At 54.5% G+C, this 25,844-nt stretch overlaps 2 protein-coding genes across 2 annotated transcripts in view; one reads left to right on the top strand and one right to left on the bottom strand.

Moving 5' to 3' along the window:
* Positions 1-917: 917 nt before the first annotated feature.
* Positions 918-14,568, top strand: PSMG4 (proteasome assembly chaperone 4). The gene is made up of 3 exons (XM_055323312.1): positions 918-1,137; positions 11,519-11,594; positions 14,353-14,568. The coding sequence occupies exons 1-3, from the start codon at positions 964-966 to the stop codon at positions 14,472-14,474; spliced, it is 372 nt and encodes a 123-aa protein (XP_055179287.1). The 5' UTR covers positions 918-963; the 3' UTR covers positions 14,475-14,568.
* A 4,378-nt stretch (positions 14,569-18,946) lies between these two features.
* The window catches only part of SLC22A23 (solute carrier family 22 member 23), a 161,569-nt gene continuing 154,671 nt past the window's right edge, over positions 18,947-25,844 (bottom strand). The window contains exon 10 of the mRNA XM_055322295.1: positions 18,947-19,973. Coding sequence (XP_055178270.1) covers positions 19,616-19,973 — 358 coding nt within the window. The 3' untranslated portion in view covers positions 18,947-19,615. The remainder of the gene's footprint in view (positions 19,974-25,844) is intronic.

Genomic DNA, 25,844 nt, shown 5'->3' with positions numbered 1-25,844 from the left:
GGTACGAGCTGCCCTGGGCAGGGTGTGTAGACAGACTCCAAAGGAAGTGACAGTAGAAGCCTTTCTGCTGACAGCATTTCTAGCAGCCGGAACACGTCCTTCTGGAAGGCAGGTCTAGGAGGCCCATCTCAGAGCCCAGCACACAGTCTTCGGAGAAGCCACCAAAGTTGAGAGGGTCGGGCTCTTGAGGATGTAGAGGAGGACAGGGGCAGAGCTCAGGTGGACAGATTAACCTTCAGCAAGCGGAGGGGAAACTCATCCTGATGGGGGAGGAGAAGGTGGTGAGAATGGGGTCAGATGAAGATAAGGGTTTGAGCAGAGGGACAAGGTGTTGGGGAAATCAAGCCTAATAACCTCCATTTTGTTTGTAAAATTAGAAGCACCTTATGTGGTGAGCTTGAGCTTGGGGAGGGTTAGGGCTTGAGGAGAAGAGCCCCTGAGGTCACTGCCCTGCCCCTGACGCTGACCGCTGACCCCGCAGGTTCTCGGCAAAGCCCAGCGCGGGAGGGCGGCGATTCTCCTCCCGGCCCCGCCCCTCCTCCCGGCCCCGCCCCGCCCCTCCCGCCTCCTGGCCCCGCCCCTCCGCCTCCCGGCCCCGCCCCAGCCCCCTCCCGCCCACGTCCCTCCCCGGCCCCGCCCCCTCTTCCAGGCCCCGCCCCTCCTCCCGGCCCGGCCCCGCCCCCTCCTCCCGCCCATCCTCCTCCCGGCCCCGCCCCTGCCCCAACACCGCCCATCCTCCTCCAGGCCCCGCCCATAGCCCCGCCCCTCCTCCTCCCGGCCCCCGCCCCTCCCGCCCCTCCTCCTCCCGACCCCGCCCCGCCGGAGCCCCGGGGAAGCGAAGGCGCGCTCGGCCTCTCGGCGCTCGCTTGCTCGCGTCTGGCGGGGGCGGGGCGGCGGCGGCGGGGCGGGGCCTCGGCGGGGCCTCGGCAGGACTCGCGGCCTGGGGTGCGGGCGGCCGGGCGCATGGAGGGGCCGCGGGCCGCGGCGGGCGGGGACGTCTCCCTGCACAACTTCAGCGCGAGGCTGTGGGAGCAGCTCGTGCACTTCCACGTCATGCGGCTGACCGACTCGCTCTTCCTGTGGGTGGGGGCCACGCCGCACCTGCGCAACCTCGCCGTGGCCATGTGCAACCGCTACGTGAGTGCGGGCGGGGGGGGCGGGGGCGGGGTCGGAAGAGGTCAGGGTGGGGGCGGGGTCCTGGGGACCGGGCGGGGTCGCGGCGGGGGGCGGCGGTTGGTGGAAGGCGGGGTCCCCCGGGTCAGGCCGGGGTGGGGCCGGGCCGGGCCGGGCCGGGCCAGGAGGGGGAGTGGCCGCGGCGCCGGCGCAGGTGGGGTGTCAGGGGTGCCGGCCGCCTGGGTCCGCGGGCTGCCCTCAGGTGTCTCTGGCCCAGGGGGCCTCGGGGCTCCTGGGACCCCTTCCTGTGATGCCTTCGGGAACGGGTCGGGCTGGGCCTGCAGCACCCGAGGGCGGAGTGAGGTCAGGCCCCAGGCGGCCGCCTGCCCCCCTGCCCCCCTGCCCCCCTTCACGGGCGCCCCTCTCTGGTTGGGGTGCTCAGGGCCTCATCGTGGGACCCCTGCTCGCCCGTCACACTCTCGCCCTGGGCGATGGCACCCACCTCTTGGTTTTCATGCCTCCTCTATACGGACCACACCGAATTTCGCATGTTTCTAGGACAGCCCTCTTTGCCCAATTGTGGACTCCTGTGTCCCGGCCTGGAAGCCCGGTGGGCACCTCCCACTAGACACACTGGGGCCGGATCGCCTCGCCTTCCCGGCCCGCAGCTTTCTCAGGCAGCCGGTGTGAGTCGCGGAAGCCCCACCTGAACCTTGACTACTCTCTCTTCCATGCTCCGCGTGGCCTGTGTCCCCGCATCTGTGGGCCCTGCCTTCCATCAGACCTGGGGGGGAGTCGGTCCAGCCCGCGGGGCGACCCCAAAGGGTAGAGGCCTGGAGGCCGGGAGGCAGGGTCAGGGAAAGAGTTCAGCCACGGCAGAACAAAGGAGACAGGTTTATTGGACGCCCCACAAGGGAGAGGCTGTCCCCCCCGGAGGCAGTGGTGGCATTGGAGGAACCGTAGTTAAGGTGGCAGGGGAGGAGGTATGGGAACATAAGGCGTTCTCCTCCTCCTCTGGTACCTGTGTTGGGGTGTGAGTGAGCCATGGGTTAGCTAGGGCTTAGGCGGGTCACCTCAGGGGCCTGTTTGGGGCTGGAGGTCACTGTGGGCCCTTCCACCTTACTTAGGTTTCCAGTGTTCAAGGTGACGACCTCAAAGGGATCTCTGCACACCCGTCGCCTCCTTTTGGGCTTGCCCCCTGGGCCAAGCCTGCAGCATCCCCTTGGCTCCTGGCCTGATCCCCCCTTTGCTGCCCCTGTTAATTTCTTAGAGCTGCTGCGGCCAAGTGCCACAAGCTGGGCGGTTTAAACCAACCAAGATTGATCCTCTCGCGGGTTCGAAGGCTAGAGGTCTGAAATCGAGGTGTCGGCAGGGCTGGTCCTTCGGGAGGCTCGGAGGGAGAACTCTTCCCATGACTCTCCCATCTTTTGGGGGTGCTGGCAGTCCTTGGCGTTCCTTGGCTTGCAGCTTCACCACTCAAGACTCTGCAGTGTCACTGGCCTTCTTTTCTGTGTGTCTTTTCATGTAAAGACACCAGTCACAATAAATTGAGAGTCTACCCTATTCCAGTACGATGGCATCGTCAATGACAGCTTAATTACATCTGCAGAGACCCTATTTACAATTTAAAAAAGTCACATTCACAGGTGCTAGGGGTTAGGATGTGCGTTTGTCTTTTTGGGGGACACGATTCAGCCCACAGTGCTGCCTTATGGCCATTTATAGGGCAGCAGACAGCAATCAGATATTGTCATTCCCTGGCTCCAGGCCTTTCAGGAGGTACACTCAGAGCACAGTTCAGAGACTTGACAGTAACCCTTAGGCTCTGTTACCTGGCGGGGCTCCCCTGCTCCCGTCCTCCTGGCCCACTCACAGGCCTCTTGGCTACTCTAGTGCATGGGCTTGTCCCCAGGTATTGCTCCCTCTGCAGATTGTCATCAGTATCCATAGTGGTGGTGGTGAGGTTTGTCTTTTTATGGTCTTTGTAACCTGAATACTTGACAAGCCACTCATTAAATTGTTTTTTGAAGGAATGAATGAGGCCCCCTCGGGGGAACTCCAGGTTTGCTAGGGAAGGCTACCAGTAACCTGCATCCTGGTAGGCAGTAGGGATTGTAATCTCTGAGGGGCCTTGGGGTGGTGGGAAATCAGAGGAGTGAGCCATCAGGCAGGACCTGGGCAAAGTTTCGGGAAGGAGATAGCCTCTGAATGGGACTTCGGGATAGCTTCATACAATATCCGTCTTCTGCCTTTGTCCTTCTTGCTGTTCTTTTTCCTGGGCAGGTTTTCTTTTATTTCTTCTCTAGTGGGTACCGGCAGCTGGGCCTTTGGGCAGCTGGCAGTTCCTTCTTTCATTGGAGGAGAGGTAAAGGGCCTGCAGGGGCATGGGGTGATGGGTGGGGTTGTGTGTTTGGAGGTTGTGGTGCCCTGGAGCCACCTCACCATCTCTCTTTTCTAGTCCTTAGACTGTAGTGATAGATAGTGGGTAAGGCTTTGGGTCACATGGGGCCCAGGACTGCTCATTGGTAAGACCAGGCATTGCTTTCTTGAATCAATTTCAAGATTCTTCCTGTGAGCTGCTTTGGCACACTTTAGCAATCTGACCATTTGGGAGTTATAGCTCCTACTAGGGTTTATTTTCTCAACTGGAAGGTCACACTAAACCAAGATCAGGTAGGAAAAGGAAAAGGGGCCAGTCTCCATTACCAGACCTGTCAGAACTTCAGTCCTACTCATTGGCCTCGTTGTGTACTTGTATGTTGTCTTCTGGGGCAGAGCACCTACTCTCCAGCTGAAGAGAAGAGGTATAAATCATAACTTAAGGCAGGAAGCACAAGATTCCTGTGGAATAGGGCTTGGCAAACCATTGCTTAGGGGATGGCCTGCCTTCTACTTTTATAACCAGGTTTTTGGAACATAGTTCTGCCCATCTATTCCATAATATCTGTTGCAGCTTTTGTATATTGATGGCAGAGTCGAACAGTTAAAATAAAAACTAAGTGATTTATCCTCTGGCCCTTCTTAGAAAAAGGGTTTTGGACCATGCATGGAGGGTGAGACCAAAGGGTCGGTGACGTTTCCTCCTCCTCCTCTTCCCTTCCCCCTCGATCCCCACATGTAAGACCATGTAGAACAAAACCATACTACTCTGCTGCTCTTCCACCTAGCCTGCCTTGCATCGAGTGGTCTATTTACGGCACTGAGAGGCGGTAGAACAAGGAAGATATAGAGTCCCTCAACATGGTGGAGGCCCGGGACCTGGGAAGAAGGGACATTGGGGCCCTATCTGCTCAGATGATTTAGGATGTGGTGAGCACACTTTGAGCAGACAGTGGTGCTCCAGCCATAGTAAAACTATCTGAGCATGTATGTGCCTGGGAGACCAGCTGGGCATAGTATGATTTTGAAAATAATAAAGTACTGAGTAGGGTAACACTATGTGGTTTTTAGTTTTGCTTTTGTTGGGAAATGATCACCTTAAGGTAGATTTTCTGTTTCTAAAAGTTTAACTGTAAATACTGTTAGCATACAGCTGAATATTGAACTCGAAACTTGTAAACAGCAAATTCATTAATTGAGTTCACGTTTTTGTTATCTTTTCAACAAAAAAGCTTGCAGTAAATGCTTTCAATCTTATCCTGTGTTTTTTGATCATCTCTTATAGACCTCAACAAGTTCTTTCTCCTTTTGAAGTGACTTTGAACCCCTAGGAGACAAGGAGCAGTCTCTGATCTGTGCCCTGCTCACAGTATCTGGCACATAGTAGGTGTTTATTCAGTTTACTTGTCTCTACCTGGACAATGTGGGGGGATGGGTGCCCACCCCAGAGCCTCTGGTTGCACAGGCTAGTTCCTCCAAAAATCTTGCCCTGTGGCGGGGGAGGAGTTAAGATGGTGGAGGAGTAGGGGGACCCTAAGCTTGTCTCATCCCTTGAACACAGTTAGTGATCAAATCATTCTGAACACTAAAACAATCAATAATAGGTCTCAGAGAACAAAAACTGCAAGTCTACCAGTAGAAAAGTGACCACCTTTTGGATGGTGGGAGGTATGTAGAGTTGACTTAGGGGAGATAAAGCTGTGGGTACAGAGGTGGGGAGGGAGCCTGCTTATGGAGGCTGCCACAAAGTATTTGAGCAATGGAGTGCAAAATCTGAACTTGTAGCAGTCTACTGCCGTGGGGGTTGTGCCTGGCTTGAAGGAGCTTAGGTGGTGAAGCAGGGCAGAGTGCCAGGAGTGACAGGGTGGTCTAAGGATTCCCTGGGTCGCAGGAAGAATGGGTGGCACCAAGGTGCTGGGCTGTTCCCAGGCATAGGAGTGGGGATGCTGGCTGAGAGCAGTGGGTCTTGGTGCTGGCTTTCTGCTCTGACTTGCTGTAACTGTGAACTGCTGTGTGGTGGTGAGACTGCTTTCCTGGGATGGACAGAAAATGGCAGAAGTGCAGAGAGACCCTCTCCCGGAGGAACAATATGGGTCCATGCTGTGGGAGTCCCTAAAATTTGTAGTCATGTGCCTGAGATAAAAAAAAACTCAGGAACATCAGTTTCTGATGGAAACTGGGAACTGGAGGGGTGATTGATTGCTCTTCCATGAGGGCTCAGTGAAGAGTTGGGGGGAGTGAACTTTCCACTCCAGGGCTGGAGAGCCTGTGGTGGCCGTATCCTGTCCGTATCCTGTCCATGGGCACCCAAGGCCTTCAGGAAACAAAACAGCACCACCTAGTGGAGGCCGGTCGCTTACAACAAGCCATGCTCCCTGTTGTCCAGGAGGCCTGTTTCCACTATGGCCAGTCCACCTGCGAATCAGCGCAACAGGCCCCTATGCATAGAAGACCAGCACACACAACTGGCTGGCACCAAGTCTACTAATCATAGAGTGCTACAAAGTTTCAGCTCTAGGGGAAATAGGATCTGGCTTCCTTTTTGTTTGTATTCTTTATTTATTATTATTCATTCTCTTTTATCAATTCCTTTTTTAATTAATATTTTAGAATTTTATGTATTTTACATATTTTTTTATTTTTTGGTTTATTTTCATTGTATTTATTTATTTTTAAAGATTTTATTTGTTCTTGAAAGACACAGAAAGAGAGAAGCAGAGACACAGGCAGAGGTAGAAACAGGCTTCATGCAGGGAGCCCAATGTGAGACGTGATCCTGCGACCCCAGAATCATGCCCTGAGCCAAAAGCAGACGCTCAACCGCTGAGCCACCCAGGAGTCCCTATTTTTTAAATTTTCCTTTAATAAGCAGACCAAAACACACCAGGATCTAGTTTTTTTTGTGTGTTTTTTGGTACTTCCTCTTTTCTTTTTTTTTGAGTGTTTTTTGTTTGTTTTCTGTCTTCTTTTCTGGACAAAATGATGAGATACAGAAATTCACCCTGAAAGAAAGAACAAGAAGTAGAACTCATGGCCAGGGACTTAATCAATACCGTTAAAAGTAAGATCTCTGAACTAGAATATACTTATTTATTTCTAAAAAATTTTATTTATATATTTGGGAGAGAAAGAGAGAAGGAGCAAGTGCACGAGCTGGGGAGGGAGTGGTGGGCAGAGGGGCAGAGGGAGAAGAAAATGTAAACTTCCCACTGAGCAGGGAGCCCAACGTAGGGCTTGATCCCAGGACCATGAGATCATGACCTGAGCCAAAGGCAGATGGTTAACCGACTGAGCCACCTAGCTGTCCCTGAACTAGAATTTCAAACAATGATAAGGAGACTAGTGGGGCTTGAAAAAAGCATAGAAGACACTAGAGAATCCCTTACTACAGAGATAAAAGAACTAAAATTTAGTCAGGGTGAAACTAAAAATGCTATAACCGAGATGCAATCCCAAGTGGAAGCCATAAAAATGAGGATGGACAAATCAGAGGAGTGAATCAGTGATATAGAAGATAAAATTATGGAAAATAATGAAGTTGAAAAGAAGAGGGAAAAAAGGTAATGGATCATGAAGGTAGACGTAGGGAACTCAGCGACTTATTAAAATATAATAACATTCATATCATAGGAGTCCCAGAAGATGAAGAGAAAGAGTCAGAAGGTTTATTTGAATAAATTATAGCTAAAAACTTTCCTAATCTGGGGAAGGACACAGACATCAAAATCCAAGAAGCACAAAGAACTGCCAGTAAATTCAGCAAAAGCTGACCATTGCCAAGGGATATCAGTCAAATTCAGAAAATACACAGATAAGGAAAGAATCCTGAAAGCAACAAGGGAAAAAAAGTCCTTAACCTGCAAAGGAAGACAGATGAGGTTCGCAGCAGATCTCTCCACAGAAACTTGGCAGGCCGGAAGGTAGTGGCAGGTTATATTCAACGTATTGAATGGGAAAACTATGCGGCCAAGAATTTTTTATCCAGCAAGGCAGTCATTCAGAACAGGAGGAGAGATAAAGAGTCCCAAACAAAAACTAAAGAGTTCATGCCCACTAAACCAGCCCTGCATGAAATTTTAAGGGAGACTCTTCAAGTGGAGAAAAAAAAAAATCAAAAGCAACAAAGACTAGTAAGGACAGAGAACCTCACCAGGAACACCAACTTTACAAGTAAGGCAATGGCAGTAAATTAATGTCTTTCAGGAATCACTCTGAATGTAAATGGACTAAATGCTCCAATCAAAAGATACAGGGTATCAGAATGGATTAAAAAAACAAGATCCCCATCCATATGTTGACTAGAAGACACTCATTTTAGACCTAAAGACAGCTCCGATAAAAAGTGAGGGGATGGAGAACCATCTATCATGCTAATGGATATCAAAAGAAAGCCAGGGTAGCCATACTTAATATCAGAAAAACTAGATTTTAAAACAAAGACTGTAATTAGAGATAAAAGAAGGGCATTATATCATAATTAAGGGGTCTGTCCATCAAGAAGACCTAATAATTGTAAGTATTTATACCCCCATCTTGGGAGCGCCCAAATATGTAAATCAATTAATAATAAAGTCTTTAATAATAGTACAATAATAGTAGGGGACTTTAACATCCCACTCACAGCAATGGACAGAGCCCCTAGGCAGAAAGTCAACAAGGAAGTAGTGGCTTTGAATGATACACTGGGCCGGATGGACTTACCAGATATATTCAGAACATTTCATCGTAAAGCAGCAGAATACATGTTTTCAAGTGCACTATCAAACTCTTGATCTAACATCTTTTTATGATTAGCATGCATAATAGGATTCATAGTAAAAATGGAACATTCTCCAGAATAGATCACATACCGGGTCAGAAACAACCCTCAACAAGTACAAAAAGATCGAGATCATACCATGTGTGTTTTCAGACCACAACTCTGAAACTTGAAGTCAACCACAAGAAAAAATTTGGAAAGGCCAAATACATGGAGGTTAAAGAATAGCCTACTAAAGAATGAATGGGTCAACCAGGAAATTAAAGAAGAAGTTAAAAAAATATATGAGGAAGCAAATGGAAATGAATGCACAGTGGTCACAAACCTTTGGGATACAGCAAGGCCTACTTCAAGAAACAACAAAAGTCTCAAATACAAAACTTAACCTTATACCTAAAGGAGCTAGAAAAGGAGCAGCCAGTCCACTCTCACCATTACTATTTAATATAGTACTGGAAGTTTTAGCCTCAGCAATCAGACAACAAAAATAAAGGTATCCAGATCGGCAAGGAAGAAGTTAAACTGTCACTATTTGCAGAGAGCATGATACTCTAGAAGATGCAAACAATTCCATCAAAAAATTGCTAGAAGTGATGTGTGAATTCAGCAAAGTTGCAGGATATAAAATCAGTGTGGAGAAATCTGTTGCATTTCTATATACCAACGTTGAAACAGCAGCAAAAGAAATAAAAGATGTTATCCCATTTGCAAATGCATCAAAAACAATAAGATGCCTAGGAATAAACCTAACTTAAGAGGTAAAAGATCTGTACTGTGGAAACTGTAGAACACTTATGAAAGAAATTGAAAGAGGAGACAAAGAAATGGAAAAGCATTCCATGCTCATGGATTGGAAGAACAAAACATTGTTAAAAAGTCTATACCACCCAAAGCAGTCTACACATTTTATGTAGTCTGTGTCAAAATATGACAAGTATTATTCACAGAGCTAGAACACGTGATACTAAAATTTGTATGGAAGTACAAAAGACCCCAAATAGCAAAAGGAATCCTGAAAAAAACAACTGGAAGGATCACAATTCTGGGTTTCAAGATCTATTACAAAGCTATAATCATTAAGACAACACGGTACTGGTAGAAAAACAGACACACTGATCAATAGAACAGAATAGAGAACCCAGAAATGGACCCACAACTCTATGGTCAAGTAATCTTTAACAAAGCAGGAAAGAATATCCAATGGGAAAAAGATAGTCTCTTCAAGAAATAGTGTTGGGAAACTGGACAGCCATCTGCAGAAGAATGAAGCTGGACCACTTTCTTAAACCAGACACATAATGTCAAAATGGATGAAAGACCTAAATGTGAGACAGGCAACCATCAACATCCTAGAGGAGAACACAGGCAGTAACCTCTTTGACCTTGGCCGCAGCAACTTTTTAGTAGACACATTGCTGGAGGCCAGTGAAACAAGCAAAAATGAACTATTGGGACCTCTTCAAGATAAAAAGCTTTTACACAGTGAAGGAAACAGTCAACAAAACTAAAAGGCAGCCTGTGGAATGGGACAAGGTATTTGCAGATGACACATCCGATAAAGGGTTAGTATCCAAATTCTAGAAAGAACTTATTAAACTCAACACCTAAAAAACAAATAATCCAGTTAATGGGCAGAAGACATGAACAGACATTTTACCAAAGAAGATATCCAGAAGGCCAACAGACCCGTGAAAGAATGCTCAGCATTACTCATCATCAGGGAAATACAAATCAAAACCATGATGAGATACCGCCTCACGTCAGTCAGAATGGCTAAAGATAACAACACAGGAAATGCTACATGTTGGTGAGGATGCAGAGAAGGGGGAACCCTCTTACCCTGTTGGTGGGAATGCAAACTGGTGCAGCCAGTGTGGAAAACAGTGTGGGGGTTCCCCAAGAAGTTCAAAATACCCTCAGAGCCAGCGATTGCAATACTAGGTATTTACCCAAAGGATACAAAAATACTGATCTGAAGTGATACATGCACCCCGATGTTCACAGCAGCATCATCAACAGCCAAACTATAGAGAGAGCCCAAATGTCCGTCAACAGATGACCACATAAAGAAGATGTGGTATGTATACAATGGAATATTACTCAGCCATCAAAAAGAATGAAATCTTACCATTTGCAACGACATGGATTGAGCTAGAGTGTATTATGCTAAGTGAAATAAGTCAGAGAAAGGCAAATGCCATATGATCTTACTTATAGGTGGAATATATGAAAGAAAACAGAGGAACATACATTATGGGAAGTGGGGAAAAGAAGGGGAGGAAACAAACCATGAAAGAGTCTTAAAGATAGAGAACAAACAGGGTTGATGGAGGGAGGTGGGTGGGGGGATGGGGATTAAGGAGGGTGCATGTGATGAGCAACTGGGTGTTGCATGTAAGTGATGAGTCACCAAATTCTGTTCCTGAAACCCGTATTGCACTGTGTGTTAACTAAAAATTAAAAAGGAGAGAAAAAGGCAAAAAAAAAAAAAAAAAAAAGTCTTTGCTGAGGCTGTTTCTTTTAGAAGACTAGTATTTTGATAAAGGTAATTTTGACTATAAGTTAGTTTTTTTCTTTTAAGCTAGGAATTTTAATGGTAAGGGGGATTACTTCCATAGTAATTGGAGGTTAGAGTTCTATATTTCAGAAGGGCCACATTTATTTCTTTAGTTTTACTGCTTCTTACCTGAAATGAGGATTGGTCTGACATACTCTGAGCTTTCTATTTTCATTATTTGGACACTGATGGCTGATGCCCTTTTGCGGAGTCCTAGGGCCCTTGTTGACCTTGAAGAGCCCAGACACCTTCAGGGGAGACAAGGAGATAGGCACCCTGCCTTCTCAGCTGATGGCTAACTTGGCGGCCAGAGGGACCTGGAGGCACCTGGCACCCAGACTCTGTGATGAGCTCTCTTCAGGCTGTGCCCTTAATGATCTTGTTTGCTCCCATCTTAGTCGTAATGTTGCCCTACAGCATTGCTTTGGAGTTTCCAACACTCAAAGAAGCCTTTTATGTAAAACAAACCTTCCAACTTACTGTCAGCACTGTGATGCCCGCTTCAGTGACCGTCTTCATCTGTCCCGGCTGTCTGTTCTCCTGCGGTAGAGGGTCAGCCCACCTGGCTGTTGACACAGGTGCCAGACCTTCTCGTGGTGAATGTGTCTGACCTCCCGGAACCTGCCGCTTGCCCACCCTCATGAAGAATCAGAAGCCGCAGATGCTTGGCTGATGGCGAAGCAGCATTGTGTTCTCTGTTTTCCCTTTAGGATTCCATCCCCGTGTCTACCTCCCTCCTCGGAGACACTTCTGACACGACCTCCACTGGCCTTGCGCAGCGCTTAGGTATGTACCCATGGTCGGTGCTGCAGACGCAGCCCGATGGGGAGGGACCTTACTGTTCGATGGAACCATGAGGCTGGTCACTTCGGAAGGAGAGAATCCTTCTCCTGAGAGAGGAGCGCAGACCTCTGTATGTTGGGCCTCCTCTAAGGAGGGCTTATCCGTGCCCACGTCCCTGAGCACTGTGTCAGGGCCGGCATGTTCCAGGGGACTCCCGTGTCATTCCTTGGCTGCTGTCCAGGTCGGTAAGTGACAAAGGTGACTCCGCATGGGAGGAGAGTGAGTGATGCCCACGGTGCCCATCGGGCGGTGGCTCTGGGTCACCTCTGCATGATCGGGGAAGCCCGTGGAGCAGGGTGCCTGTACCGTGCAGGAGGGACTGTCCTCTGCTCTCCATGTGGTGTCGTTCAGAGCTTGCGGGAGAGGAGACTGGCCTGACGTGAGTGCGGTGTGGACGGTGGTGAGCAGCACTGTGAGGAAGGACGTGGCTCACACACATACTGTCTGTAACCACCTGGGTAGTCCAGGGACGGATGTGGTGTGTCCTGCCCTCCGCCAGTGCCACGGGGCGCCCGGACACTCGGGACAGCAGGACAGCCTGGGCCTCCCCCTGGGTCTCCGTACTCACCGGGGGTCCCTGCTGGCTCCCTGCACGTGCGCGTGCCGGTCGGTTCTGTCAACCTGATCCTGGCCAGGTGGATGTTTGTGTGCCAGTGACTCCGGGGAGCACCCACGGGAACACGGCCACAGGTGGAGCGGGGATGGGGCGTGGTGGGCAGGGTGAGGGCCGGTGCCCTGGACGTGTCACCCTGAGCCCTGGGCATGAGCAGGGCAGAGACCACGCGGGTGGCCGCGGCGGCGCAGGAACCTAACCTCCGGTGAGAGAAACCTGGCTGGTCTCTAGTGTGCACTAGTTACCCCCCTAATAGGTACTTGGTAACCTCTTCCTAGGAAGTAATTTTAGATTTAAAGGAAACTTGTGGCACAGATACAGGAATTCCTGCCTTTGCCTTCAGCTGCATTCCCGGTTGTTACCACTCCCTGCGCTGATACTGTTGATTTGTTCTGAACCACGTGAAAGTGAGTGGAAGACAAGATGCCCCTTTGCTCCTCCCTGCGCCCTGCCCTGCCTGGCCCGGGGGAGCCGTGGGCGTGCTCGCGTTTATAGAGCCGGGGAACTGGGGGGACGGCTCCCGCTAGAGAAGGTTGGTGGGAGCTTGTTCGTTGTGCCACCAATCAGATGGGCTCAGGGGAGTCCTAGCGATGGAAGCCGAGTAGCACTTTGCGTGCAACACACTAGTTTGTGTGTGTGTGTGTGTGTGTGTGTGTGTGTGTGTTTAGTTTTGTGCAAAGGATGTTTTTTTAAATTAATGTTTCTTCTTGTGTGGTTTACATCAGTTTATCATAATCTGTATAAATTGAAACAGAACATAGACAAATACGTCTTCACCAGCTTATTAAACTCAGAGATTAGCGGAGGGTCGCCTCCTGCCTGTATCAACCAAACCCAGCCGCCCTTAGCCATTGCCCAGCAAGGACGGGCACACAGAAAAGGTGGAAAAGTCAGCGGTGTGATGTAGCTGCTGGCAGCACCAAGGGACTGGTAATGCGCGGGTGCTGGGATGGTGGAGGGGCCGCCCAGCGCCACCCTGTCCTGTGCTGGTCCTCTCGAGCTTAGGTCTTGACCCTGCAGCTGGAAATGCATGACTTGCCTAGAGGGGTAACGGGAAGAGAGCGGAGTCCCGAGACAGGATGGTCTATGGAGGATGGAAGGAAGTAGGGACAGAGACCATCTAGTGGGTTCAGAGTAACCCCGGCAGCATTGGAGGGCTTTGGGTGCACGGGGACGCCCTTTCTCCACACACCAGAGGGCAGAGCTGGGTCTGTGGGTGGACGGTGCGGCCGGTGCAGCCGGGCACAGTTGCGCTCCCTGTAGGGCCCTGTCTTGCAAGTACATGGGAGTCAGAGTGGCCCCCGCTGGGGGACGAGGAATTTCCTGACACTGAACAGCAGGAGGCCAGGCGGGCTGTAGCGTGATGGGTGCCACCTCCCCTGTCCTCTCCGCATGGCAGGGCTGGCACGGTCCTCTGATGTGTGTGGGCTGGGGCAGGGGGCCCGTGGGGAGTCGGAGTTTGCACTTGCCCTGTGTGGGGGGAGGCCCCAGCACTCATGTGGTCGGTGCTGCAGCGTCTGTTTCAGCTGTTACGGGTTGTGCGGGAAGGGGCTCACGCGTGTCTCCAGTGTCATTGAAAGTCGTACACTTGTGTGTGTGCACAGACATACACATCTGTGTGGGTTTGTGTGTCATTGAAATGTAGATGTTGGTAAGTGTTGTAGGATCATCTCCGGGAAGGGAGTGCGGTCGGCAGAGAGGGTGGTGAGCGGTCGCAGAGAGGGGTACGAAGGAGAACTTATACTTTACCTAAATATTTTAAAAAAGGAAAAAAAAAAAAACCCAGCTTTTTAGGTAGAATGGTAACATTTGACCATTAGTGCTTGGATCCCCCGGGCGGGCTTGTGACTGTAGCTCCCCCGCCACCCCCACCCCGCAGGTCTGGCTCGGGTGGTCCGGGTGGGGCCTGTGAAGGTGCGGGGCCTGCCAGGGGCCCCGGTGGCAGAACCAGTGTCGTGGAGTGGGGGGGCCTGCCCGGAGCGCCCTGTTCTCTCCCACGACCCCACTGGTCTCCCCCGTGCGCTCCGCAGAGGCACCCACGGCCTCCGGGCCTTTCGGTCACGGCGCTGATGTGTCTTCTCTTTTTAGCCCGGAAGACCAACAAACAGGTGTTTGTCAGCTATAACCTTCAAAACACGGACAGTAACTTCGCATTACTGGTAGAAAACAGGATCAAGGAAGAAATGGACGCTTTTCCGGAGAAGTTCTAGAACGCAGAGTGGCCGCAGTGAGGATTTGTAACTTTTGTACGATACACGTTTAAATAAACGGGTGGCGTTTCCCTGCCACTGGTTAGTGTGTTTACGTTCTGTCTCTAAGCTTCGTCTTACTGACTTCGCCTCTTCCGCTCAGCAGAGCGTGGGCCTGAGGCCACGGTTGGTTGGCCTGGGGGAGGGGAGGAGCGAAAGGGCCCCTCAGGGAGAGGGGCAGGGGCTCAGAGGAGGCTTCCTTGATCTGACGGGAGGAAGTAAATCCTCAGGACCTGCCGTGGCCGCTCCCAATTAGAATTCAGGCAACAAGTCTTTATAAAACACGTGCTGGGTTATCTCCTTCCGTCCCGCTCCAGCTGAGCCCTTCCCTGGCTCGGCTGTTCCCGCCGTGTTCTCCCTCGGGCCTGGGTTCGACTCCTGCTCCACACCGCTCGCTGGATTTACGGACTCGATGAAGTCTGTAAGTTCGCTGAGCCCGGTTTCCTCACCCGCAAATCGGGATTAATCTCTACCTGGCTGGGTTATTGATTGTTAGGACTAAACACACACACTCTGCAGATCACGTAAGCGTCATGGTAATTCGGTCAGTGACCGTATTTACCTACTTTGTTTTTATGGATCCAGATGCTTTATTTAACTCCTTCTTGCTCTTCCCGTTCCCATTGTCTGTCTTTTCCCCCAAGTCCCAAGCACCTGCTTTGGTTACTTTAACGCTTAGCCTCTTCCCGCCTGCCACTTGCAGTGGATTCCAATCTCTCTAGTTCCACGTGCTGCACGTTTCCGTTCACACCCTTTTCCAAAAGCCAGTATTTCGTGGGCCAGGGGCTCCTAACTGCAGCTTCACACCCGAATCCCCGCGGGTGGCCCTCCCCCACGGCCCAGGCCTGGCCCTTCCCCAGAGGCATAGAGGCCCCGGGACCCAGGGTTTGGCGGATGCGAAAAGCTCTCTGTGTGCTGCTCCGTACAGGTGAGGTTGGGGACCACTGGCAAAGAACCTTCCAGTCCTCAGGGTCCACCTGGACCCCTTTTGTTGCCAGAGGCGGATGGTCCACGGCCCTGTAACATGTTTCATGCAGTGGAGTGGCAACCAGGGGTGGCTAAGCCCTGGCCAAGACAGAGAGGATCAGGCCTGGGGTTCAAGAACTTGCCTCCCTTGCAGACTTCCTGTGCCAACCTCCAAGGCCGCGGCCACCACAATCAGCGTGGAAGCGTGGTGGGTGCCTCTCTAAGAAGAGCAAGTGACACAAAACCAGGGCTATGGAGAGAAGAGTTTGGTATAAATACTTTATTAAAGAAATAGTGTTTTCTTGTTAAAAAATACTACATTAAAGAAGAGAGTTTGGGGTTATCAGAACTTCCTCACAGAGTCACAGTGTAGGAGCGTCATCAGTTGAGCTCTCGGAACCGCTGGGCCATGGGTCAGCAGGACACCAGTACACACGCGGAAAGCACTGCAGTTGGCCGCCGGCCCGCACCCCTCGGGGGGTCTGAGAGCATCACTGAGTGGACAGTCTGTTCGATCCACTCTCTGCCTCTGCCTGCCTGGAGGCCTAGAGCCCTGCCACCCCCGCGGGGTGAGAGCAGACTCGCTTTACCCAGGCGCTGAAGTACGGACAGCGAGAGCCGCATCGACAGGTAGAGTTTTTATTACTTGTAGTCAATGGTCGTGAAATGCCCTTCAGTGGATACCATCAGATGAGGTAGGGAAGACATTCCAGTGGAAATTTGTTAATGGGGCAACATCTTTTATTTCTGTACATTTACATACAAATTTCCCCCCAAAGGTACAACAGATGTGACATCATGCAGACGTTTAGCTTTGAACGACAGCTCAGAACTCAGCTGAGGCTTGTGCTGTGAACGAGCACCTCCAGAGTCATCCCGGTCGACGCGTACAGTAACACGGTTCGTACACAGAGACCTCCAGTGTTGGGGTTTGCAGAAAGGACAGAGGGAGGGAGGTGTCCCCCACGAGACATAACACACTGTACTGCTTTTCCAAAACACACAATACATTAACGTGAGGTGTTCTTTAAGAGTTGAAGCGTGGGCTCCCCCAGCACGAGCGGGCACCGCGCGCCACCGAGGGGCTGGCGATGCGATGGTCACACGGGTCATTTAATGGCACTTCAGTCATTTCTTGTTTGGCTCTAGGAAGCGGTAATATCGTTTGAGTGCAATGACTTCCTTTACGAGGTGGAGTTTTGCTCTCTTTTTTTCTGTTCTGTGGCCAAACCAACTTACCAGCCCCTCCCTCCCCGCTGCTTGCGAGGGCGTCTACGGTTCCAGAAAACAGCCCTGAAAACCTTCCCAGGGTCTCGGGCGCGGACGCTCAGGGGATGCGGCCTGAACTGCCGACTTCTGGAAAAGGACAAAAAATAAACGAAGAGTTGTCCAGCCCTGTCTCAGGTGTTCCCATTTGTGCATAACTGTTGTTGGAAGGGGCTCGCAGCTCCCTGGTAGGCCAGCGGGATAGGGGGGTGGCCGAGGGGGCTGCTGGGCACGTCTTGGGGCGTCTCCCCGGGCGGCGGGATGGGGGGTTGGGGCGTGCGGCAGGGAAGGCGGACTTGGGAGAGCAGGTGCCTGAGAAGTGTGTGCTCCCAGGCCGCGGGGCAGGCGGGACCCGGGAGTCCGCGCGCTGCGGCCGGGCCAGGGCGCTGGAGGCCGAGGCCGCCTCCCACGCAGGGCGGGGCGGGGCGGGGCGGGGTGGGGCAGGGCGGGGCAGGGCTGAGTCGGGGAGCAGGGCGGGGCGAGGCAGGGCTAGGCAGGGGGCCGGGGCGGGGAAGGGGCGGGCTGGGGCGGGGCTGGGGAGGGAGGGCTAGGCAGGGGCGGGGCGGGGCGGGGCGGGGCAGGGCGCGGTCCCGGGGGCCAGGCCTGCGCTCGCTTCTCTCCGGGCCCGGCCACGGAAGGGTCCGCTGCGCCGCTGGGGCTGTGCTGTCCCGGACACCGGCCAGAGCCCCCGGGCCTTGCGCCTTCCTCCTCGGAGCCGGCTTGCCTTACGCGAGCCCGTCCGTCTGTCCCTCTGTCCGTCTGTCCCGCCCCGCCGCCGGGGGTCCGCACGGGGTAAAGGCCTCCGGCGAGGTCGGCACAGACGCAGGGGGGTCCCGGCGGGTCGGCCTTCCTTCGGCCTGGGTCGCCCCTCGTGCCTGGCGCGCGCACCGGCCGCCGCGGGGGGGGTCACGGCCCCGCGCATCTCCCCGCCCCGCCCAGCGGCTCCCGCTCTCCCGGCTCGAGGCCGCGGTGGCCCTGGAGGAACGTGGCTCGCGGCGAAGGCGCGTCGCAAAGCGCGGGGGGGGGGGGGACGGGGGGCGATTCGAGAAAGAAACCAGGCTGTCCGCCCGCCCGCACCTCGGAGCTCGGAGCTCGGAGCTCGTTGGCTGGTGGCGCGGGGCCCCGAGGAGGCCTCCCGGGCGGTCCCCGCGACGGCGTGGGGGGCCGGGAGGGGCGCGGGGAGAGCCCCGGGCTCCCGGGCGGGCGGCGGCTGCGAAACGTGGGTGACTTATTGCTGTCTCGCAACCGCTCCTGGTGCTTGCGGAGGCGGGGTGCGGGGGGGGGGGGGGCTCGCCAGAGAGCCCGGGTCCTGGTGCTTGCAGAGGTTGGGGGGGCTGGCCTGAGAGTCCGAGTCCTGGTGCTTGCAGAGGCGGGGGGGACTCGCCCGAGGGCCCGAGTCCTGGTGCTTGCAGAGGCCAGGGTCGCCTGAGAGCCCGTCGTGCTGCAGAGGTGGGGGGGGCTCGCCTGAGAGCCCGAGTCCTGGTGCTTGCAGAGGTTGGGGGGTGCTCGTCCGAGAGCCCAGGTCCTGGTGCTTGCAGAGGTGGGTGGGGGCTCACCCAAGAGCCCCGTCCTGGTGCTTGCAGAGGCCAGGGGTCTCACCTGAGAGCCCCGTCCTGGTGCTTGCAGAGGTGGGGGGGGGGGCTCGCCTGAGAGCCTGGGTCCTGGTGCTTGCAGAGGCCGAGGGTCTCACCCGAGAGCCCCATCCTGGTGCTTGCAGAGGCCGGGGGGGCTCGCCCAAGAGCCCAGGTTCTGATGCTTGCAGAGGCCGGGGTCCTGGGGGTCTCACCCAAGAGCCCCAGTCCTGGTGCTTGCAGAGTCTGGGGTCCAGGGCCCAGGGGGACATGCCCCAGAGCCCCACTCCTGGCCCAGGGGCCCCTGTGCGGCCGGAGGTGGCGGGGAGGGGGGGTGCGGCTCCCCCAGGCACTGCCGTTGGGCCAAGTCAGCAGGGAACGGTCATCCAGGCTGGGCACCTGGGGACCCCACGGGCCGGTCGGCTGGGTCCCAAGGGCTTTCGGTGGCACAGCGGCCCACGGTGAGGGTGTGACCCTGCAGGAGCCGAGGCAGGGCAGGGGCTGGGCTCCAGCCTGCTCGCCCCTGCTCCGGGCAGCTCGCCAAACGGGACCACTGGCCACTCAGGACTTCGGTGGAAGGTTTTGGCGGTTCCCCCAGGAGCTTCCAGCCTCAAGTACGAATGGATGCTCTCGAAGGAGAAGATGGAGCTGGTTTTAATGGTATTTGGGAGCTGCTTTCCCCCAGCGCGGAGCACAAGCGCTCCCCTCACAGACACGCACACAGAAACCCCTTTAAAAACCAGACACAGACTCCCTCGCAAAAACCTAATCCTTTACATTTCACTCTGTCTGCAAGGCGGTCACGGGGACAGGTCTGAGCGCCGCTGGCAGGTGGGGCCCAGAGCAGGGCCCCGTCCCTGCGCGGTGCCACCTCCGTGGCCATGATCTTCAGGGCCGCCGCCGCCCCACAGCGTCCTCCTCTCAGCCGCGACCCGCTTCCGAAGGAGGTGGTTCTGTTTCGAGATCAGTTAGAGGAAAAGGAATAAAGTGCTTCTCGTAAAAATGACCAAAATAAATACAAACATCTCATGGCAGAAAAGAAAGTCTGAAGGGTTATCTTCCAAGAATTGGCTTCCCCAACACAACACACGATCCTCAGAGTTTTGGAAAGAGAATTTCCCCACACCGCTGACAGTCTTGGCATCCGCAGGGCTGCAGCAGCAGAGAACTGGGTTCTCCTGCCCCCCGCCCCCCAGCCCCACGTCCGGTACCTGGTCTGTAGGCCTGCGCCCAAGCAGCCTCCAAAGCCCCAGGCCGGGCGGCCCACAGTACCCCCTTCGGGGACGCCTGTGCCCAGAGCTACATGGACTTCATGCCGTTGACCGTGGCATTCTCGGGCAGCCCATCCCCTGCGGTGGCCGCGTCGTGGAGGCCGGAGTAGTCCTTGAGCTCGGCGTTGGTGAGCAGGAGGGGCTGCTCCCCCTTCTTGTGCGACAGGAGCGGCTGCCGAGTGTAGTGCTCCCCGTTGGAGATGTTCTCGGGCAGGTTCTGGTTCCTGCTCTCGGGCAGCAGGAGGATGCAGATGATGCAGATGAGCGTGCAGCAGGCGAAGATGATGTGGTGCAGGAAGTAGCCTTTCTGGTTGTGCAGGTCGATGATGGGCGCCGTCAGCATGCCGAAGCCCGCGCTGGCCAGCACCAGCCCCAGCCCGCCGCACCTGCGGGAGAGCACGAGCGCACATGGTTAGCGTCTGCTGTCAGAGCCCGGGCGCCGCGGGGGGCCACGGTGACTCCGGGGTAGGGACACGCTTGAGCAGGATCCCAGGCATCACCCCAGTGCATCCGCATGTGGGATGCCCCCAGACCACCCTCACCTTGGGCGTCTTTGTACCACCTCTGATTAGCACTTTTTCTCCCCAGCTCAGAATTTTTTTTTTACTTTATTTTAGAAGGGCAATTTTATAATACTGCTGTGACTGGAAAAGCAGCAGTACTTGCCGTAGACAGGCAACGACAAAGTATTATTAAATTATGCTATCTCCCAAGGTTCGCTCTCCGCTTAGAAACGGGTTAGCGGGGCGGTGGGGGTGGGTTAACAGGGGTCATAGAGGGTCTTATGGACATACCAGCACTAACAGATTTTTCTCTGGCCATGACTAGAGAGGCTGGAAGATACTTTAAAACACAACCGTGTTTCTCACTGTGAGTTCCTGTTTATTGCTGTGCCCCGTGTCTTTCCTGAAAGCAAGCTGCCCTGTGTCTGAGAGCTGTTATGCCAGAAGCTGTGCCTGGTGACCGAAAGTCACAGCACACTGAGTTCAGGAAGTACGAAGTGCGAGCCTGAGGCAGGTGCTGCGTATCGCCACTCCTCTGCCATTTGAGGGAACCTACCAGAGTTCCAAAGTTCCGAGAGAGAAATGAAATGCAACATTTAAAAGAACAAAGTTGGGTAACATCACACAGGAAAGTGAACCGAGAATGGATTACGGACTCAAAACGTAAGTGCTGAACCTGTAACGCTTTTAAGAAGAAAACATAAGGGGAAATTGTTGTGATCTTAGGTGAGGCAAAGATTTCCTACATGTGACACTAAAAGCAGGATCTAGAAGAGAAGATGATCACTAGGACTTCCTCGCCCCTTGTGAAGGGCAGAACTTTTTTTTTTTTTTAATTTCTCAAGAAAATGAAAAGCGAAGCCACAGATTGGGAGAACATGGATACTGAGCACATCTGATAAAGGACTTGTATCCAGAGTATATAAAGAACACTTAGTAAGAAGACAAGCAATTTAAAATATGAGCCAGACATCTGAGTAGACATTACTTCAAAGACACAGTACAAACTGCAGAACATTCAAAGCAGCCAAGCAGATGTACAGTAGTGACACTGGCCATCGGAGAGATGCATGCCCCAGCCGCAGTAAGGTGCTGCCTCACACGCGCTCGGACAGCAACAGTCAAAAAGGCACAGAGTGACCGGGAGCCTGGGCTTTGTCTTCGGCTCAGGTCATGATCCTGGGGCCCCGGGACCGAGCCCCACATCGTGCTCCCTGCTCAGCGGGGAGCCTGCTTCTCCCTCTCCCTCTGCCGCTCCCCCTGCTTGTATGCTCTTGCTCTCAAATAGATAAATAAATAAATCTTTTATAAAAAAGGTAGAGAGTGGCAGCTGTTGGTGAGGCTGAGCTGAGAACACCACCCACAACCACCGCAGCTGGGAAGGAAAAGTGGGAGCGGCCGTGGAAAAGCCTGGCAGTTTCTGAAGTAGTGACATGCAAACTTGTGTGTGACCCAGCGACTCCACTCTTGGAGACACAGGAGACACAGGCCCCATGAAGACTCAGAAGCCAGTGTTCGCTGCAGCATTATTCCTAACAGCCAAACCTCCGAAAGGACCTCGAAGCCCGTCACCTGGTGATGGATACAGCAAACATGGCACATCACGTCCAATGGGACAGCATTCTGCAGTCGGAAGAGAGTGGAGTGCTGACACAGGCCGGGACGTGGGGCAGTTTAAGATATGACACTACGTGACTGTGTGACTCTATTTTCTTTTTTTTAAAGAATTTTATGTATTTATTCATGAAAGGCACAGAGAGAGGCAGAGACACGGGCAGAGGGAGAAGCCGGCTCCGCGTGGGGAGCCCAACGTGGGACTCGATCCTGGGACTCCAGGGTCACACCCTGGGTGGAAGGCAGACGCTCCACCGCTGAGCCACCCAGGTGTCCCTGTGTGACTATTCAAATAAAATTTTGGAAAAGCAGGGGGTTAGCAAATCTACAGAGACCGTGATGGCCGGGGGCTGCGAACGGGGTCAGATGCAGATGCAGATGGCCAGGACGGAGCTTTCTGAGTGGGAATGTCCTGGAGCTGGATCTATGGTGGCGATTACACTATAAAGATGACTGGATCGTAGATTTAAAATGCGTGTATTAGACCGTATGCGAATCAGAGCTCGGTAAAGCTGTTACAAGCCCCAGAACTGTGCCAGCCCGGGGACTGGGGCCTCCCGCTGACACGAACCCCCGTGCTTCCAGGGTGGGGTGGCCACCCAGGCCTCCTCCTGTCACCCCGAGCTGCTCACCCCGCTTCTGCTTTGCTTTGCCCCCCTTGTGGCTGAGCAGTGGCTCCCTGTGGGGAGCGGGGGGCCTTCCTGGGCTCTGCTGTCAGCACTGACCGGAGAGCCGGCCCTCTGGCCTGCAGGTCCTAGGTGGACAGGTGTGAGAGGAGCGGGGGCTCCCCAGGGGGACAGGGGTACCTTAGGGCCACCTTAACGTGGACACAGAGAGTTCATGGTCAAGACAGAGGGGGGCACAGGGAAGAAATGCTTTCTCACAAAGAATGGAACAGAACAACAATCGTGGGCGCGATGGGTGGACAACGTGGGGAGCCTCCCTTCCTCATTCTGTCATTTTTTTTTTTTTTTATTTGAGAGCGAGTGAAAGAGAGCGAGAGCCCATTAGCGGAGCTGGGGGAGAAGCAGGCTCCCCCCTGAGCAGGGAGCCCGATGATGCGGGGCTCAGTCCCAGGGCCCCGGGGTCATGACCTGAGCTGAGGCAGCCGCCTACCCCCCTGAGCCCCCGGGCGCCCCTGTCCTGTTTCAGAACAACAGCAAGACACTCCCCCTTTCTCTCAGCCCCAAAGGAGAAAGGCCTTTCTCTGCCACAGGAGGGGGCTCCTCACAGCCCTGGTGCGTGGGGGGCGTGTGGAGGGCACGGCCCGCAGGCCCACCAGGCATAGGGCCCTCGGGACAGGGTCGCGGCCGGGCAGTTGCCAGATCCTGCGTCCCGCAGCCTCCTCTGCCCCACCCGTGACCAAGGCCCAGCCGGCTCCCCGCTCAGGCTCCTCCAGGTTGTCCTCCCCGCACGGGCCTAGCCTGCAGCCCGCGTCCCTCGGGCACTTTCCTCACCGCTGACAAAGTGACTTTTCCAGAAGGTGGAGTGGAGCATACCCCTCCTCTTCTCGGTCTCCCGAGGGCCCCGGCCCGACGTGCACCCCGCGCCCGGCCCCTCGGCCCCGGCCCCTCCGCGAGGCTCTGGCCTCTGCTCAGCCCAGCAGGGAGGCCCGCCGGAGTTTGCTGTGGGGGAGGCCCGGGAGGCAGACGCGGCGGGGGGCCTGGCCCAGCGGCGGCCCCGATGCCCACTTCCTGCTCCTCGGCGACAGGCTCCGAGCACAGCTTGGGAGCCAGCGGCCTGGGTGAGAGCCCTGGGAGCCTCAGGGAGGATCTGGGACGCCGGGGTTCCCCGGGGCTGGGGCTCTTCCTGCTTGTCTCGCTCCTTCTCCCTCCATCCTTGGCCTCACCCAGCAGAAACGCTGCTGGATTTCTAACGTCCTGGTTGCTGCGCTAATATGGAATGAGTGGCAAAAAGCAGGAAGGGACAGCAGGCAGGTCCATGGACTGGCTTGGGGTGGGGGGTGGTGTCCCACCGGGGGTGCTGGGGAGAAGCCTGATGGCAGGGCCCGGGGCTGAGCAAGTTTGAGAACTAAGAGGATGAAGAGCAGATGAGCCTTTCCCGCGAGTCCAGAGCCTCCCGGGAGGACGGAGACCCAAAGTCGGTTGGCGGAGCCTGCTGGCACCACTCTGCTCCTTCGCCCTGCCACCCACAGCCCGCGCAGGGCAGGATGCCTCTGAAGCTGCCTCACGTCCACTGCCTGCCCTCTTCCTTCCAGGGACCCCGGCTCAGGCTCCGTCTATACAGACACGCCTCACCTGGGCCGCGGGCCCTCCAGGAGGCCTCCCGGGGCAAGGCTGGCCAAGCTGCAGAAGTGCCCCGGCCCCGCTTCCTGCCCGCCCGCGCCCCTCGGTGTAGCCCAGGGACCCCGGTTGTGTTTGCGTCTCTGTGTGTCTAACAGACTTCAGAGGTTTTCAGGGGCAGGACCAGGTCAGCCCAGCCCGGTGTCCCTGTGCACGGGAGGCAGCTTCCTGAAACCGCCCAACGGCTCACACCTCCCAGCGTTCATACCCTTGCATCTGGATTGTGAGCTGGGCCTAGTAATTTACTTTCCACCAATAAAATATGGGAAAGGTAATGAGACGTCCCTCCCATGATCAGGTTACCAAAGACCTACTCCTAGCAGATTTTCTTGCTGGCTTTGAGGAGGCAAGCTGTTAGGTCGTCATAGCAGGAACGAAGGCCGCCTCTGGTCAGCCCGGAACTGGACTGAGCCTCTGGGTGCAAGAGCCAGCGAGGAGCTGAATTCTGCTGCTCTGATCCACTGTCTGCCCCCTGCATATGTTGAACGCCCAGTGCGACCGTGTTAGGACGTGAGGCCTCTGGGGGGTGATTAGGTCCTTTTTTTTTTTTTTTTGATTTTTTAAAAAAAATTTATTCATGATAGCCATAGAGAGAGAGAGGGAGAGACACAGGCAGAGGGAGAAGCAGGCTCCATGTCGGGAGCCCGACGTGGGACTCGAGCCCGGGACCCCAGGATCGCACCCTGGGCCAAAGGCAGGCGCTAAACTGCTGAGCCACCCAGGGATCCCCGGGTGATTGGGTCCTGAGGGAGGGGCACTCCTGAATGGAAGAGGCACCCCAGAGAGCTCCCTCACCCCTCTGCATGTGAGGACACAGAGAGAAGACGGCTGCCAGCGAGCCGGGAAGCAGACTAACCAAACCCCAAGTCTGTGGACACCTGGATCTGAGACTTCCATCCTCCGAGACGCTAAGAAATAAGCCACTGTTGTTTACGAGCCACGCAGTCTGTGCTGTTCTGCTACAGAGGCACGGACACCCGAGGCAGCCAGCAACCACGGGGTGAGCGTGGAGGCCATGGATTGTAGCCTGAAGCGGGGGGCCCAGCACGGCCTCGCCAAGTCCTGCCCACAGACCCCGCGAGGCAACCAACCTGCGCTGTTTTAAACCACTAACTTTGCAGGATAATTTGTTACACGGCAACAGGTAACTGGTACGCTCAGTGAGCGACGGAATTTCCTGGCTTTAGCTATGGAAGAAGAGAGACCGTCACGGCCTCTCTCCCAGGCGGTGATGCGTCGCCAGTACCAGGTGTTAGAAAGCCTTTCACCAAGGCAGAGACAAAGTGGGGAAGAGTCACACCATCATGCTACTGGGCCCCCAAGGAGACACAAATAAGGAATAGCAATATCTGCGGGGGGGGGGGCATCTTCCAGAGATACCAGCCCCCTTCCCAGGCACAGGGTCCCGGACCACCTTTTACAGATGCTCTGCGCCTCTCTGTTGGCATTTCTTCAGATGCCTGGCGTCTCTGTTTGCTCTGCGAGCTTGTCAAGGGCAAGGATTATTTTCTAGGGTGTCAGCTGGCACATGCTATTTATGCTCAATAAATACTGGATGCTTGTGGATTACACTGGCTTCCTGGGTGGGAAGGTCAGCTCGCCCAGATGGATGGGGCCGGTTAAAAACAGATGACCCCCGGGAAGAGCACTGTGATGGGAGTCCCGTCTAAGATGAATACAAACACCTAAAATAGCCGGTTAGTCTTTCTGGGGGTTCCGGGCCACTCTGGAAGCCCCAGGATGTTGCAAGGGACAGAGGGGCGCCGGGGAGAATGGATGTGTTTCCTCGGGGTCTTCAGGACCAGTAAGACATCGCTTTCCCTGAGACCATCTGGGT

This window comes from Nyctereutes procyonoides, unplaced genomic scaffold (assembly GCF_905146905.1).
Source record: "Nyctereutes procyonoides isolate TBG_1078 unplaced genomic scaffold, NYPRO_anot_genome, whole genome shotgun sequence".
Lineage (NCBI taxonomy): Eukaryota > Metazoa > Chordata > Mammalia > Carnivora > Canidae > Nyctereutes > Nyctereutes procyonoides.
This window is presented reverse-complemented; position numbering and strand designations above follow the sequence as displayed.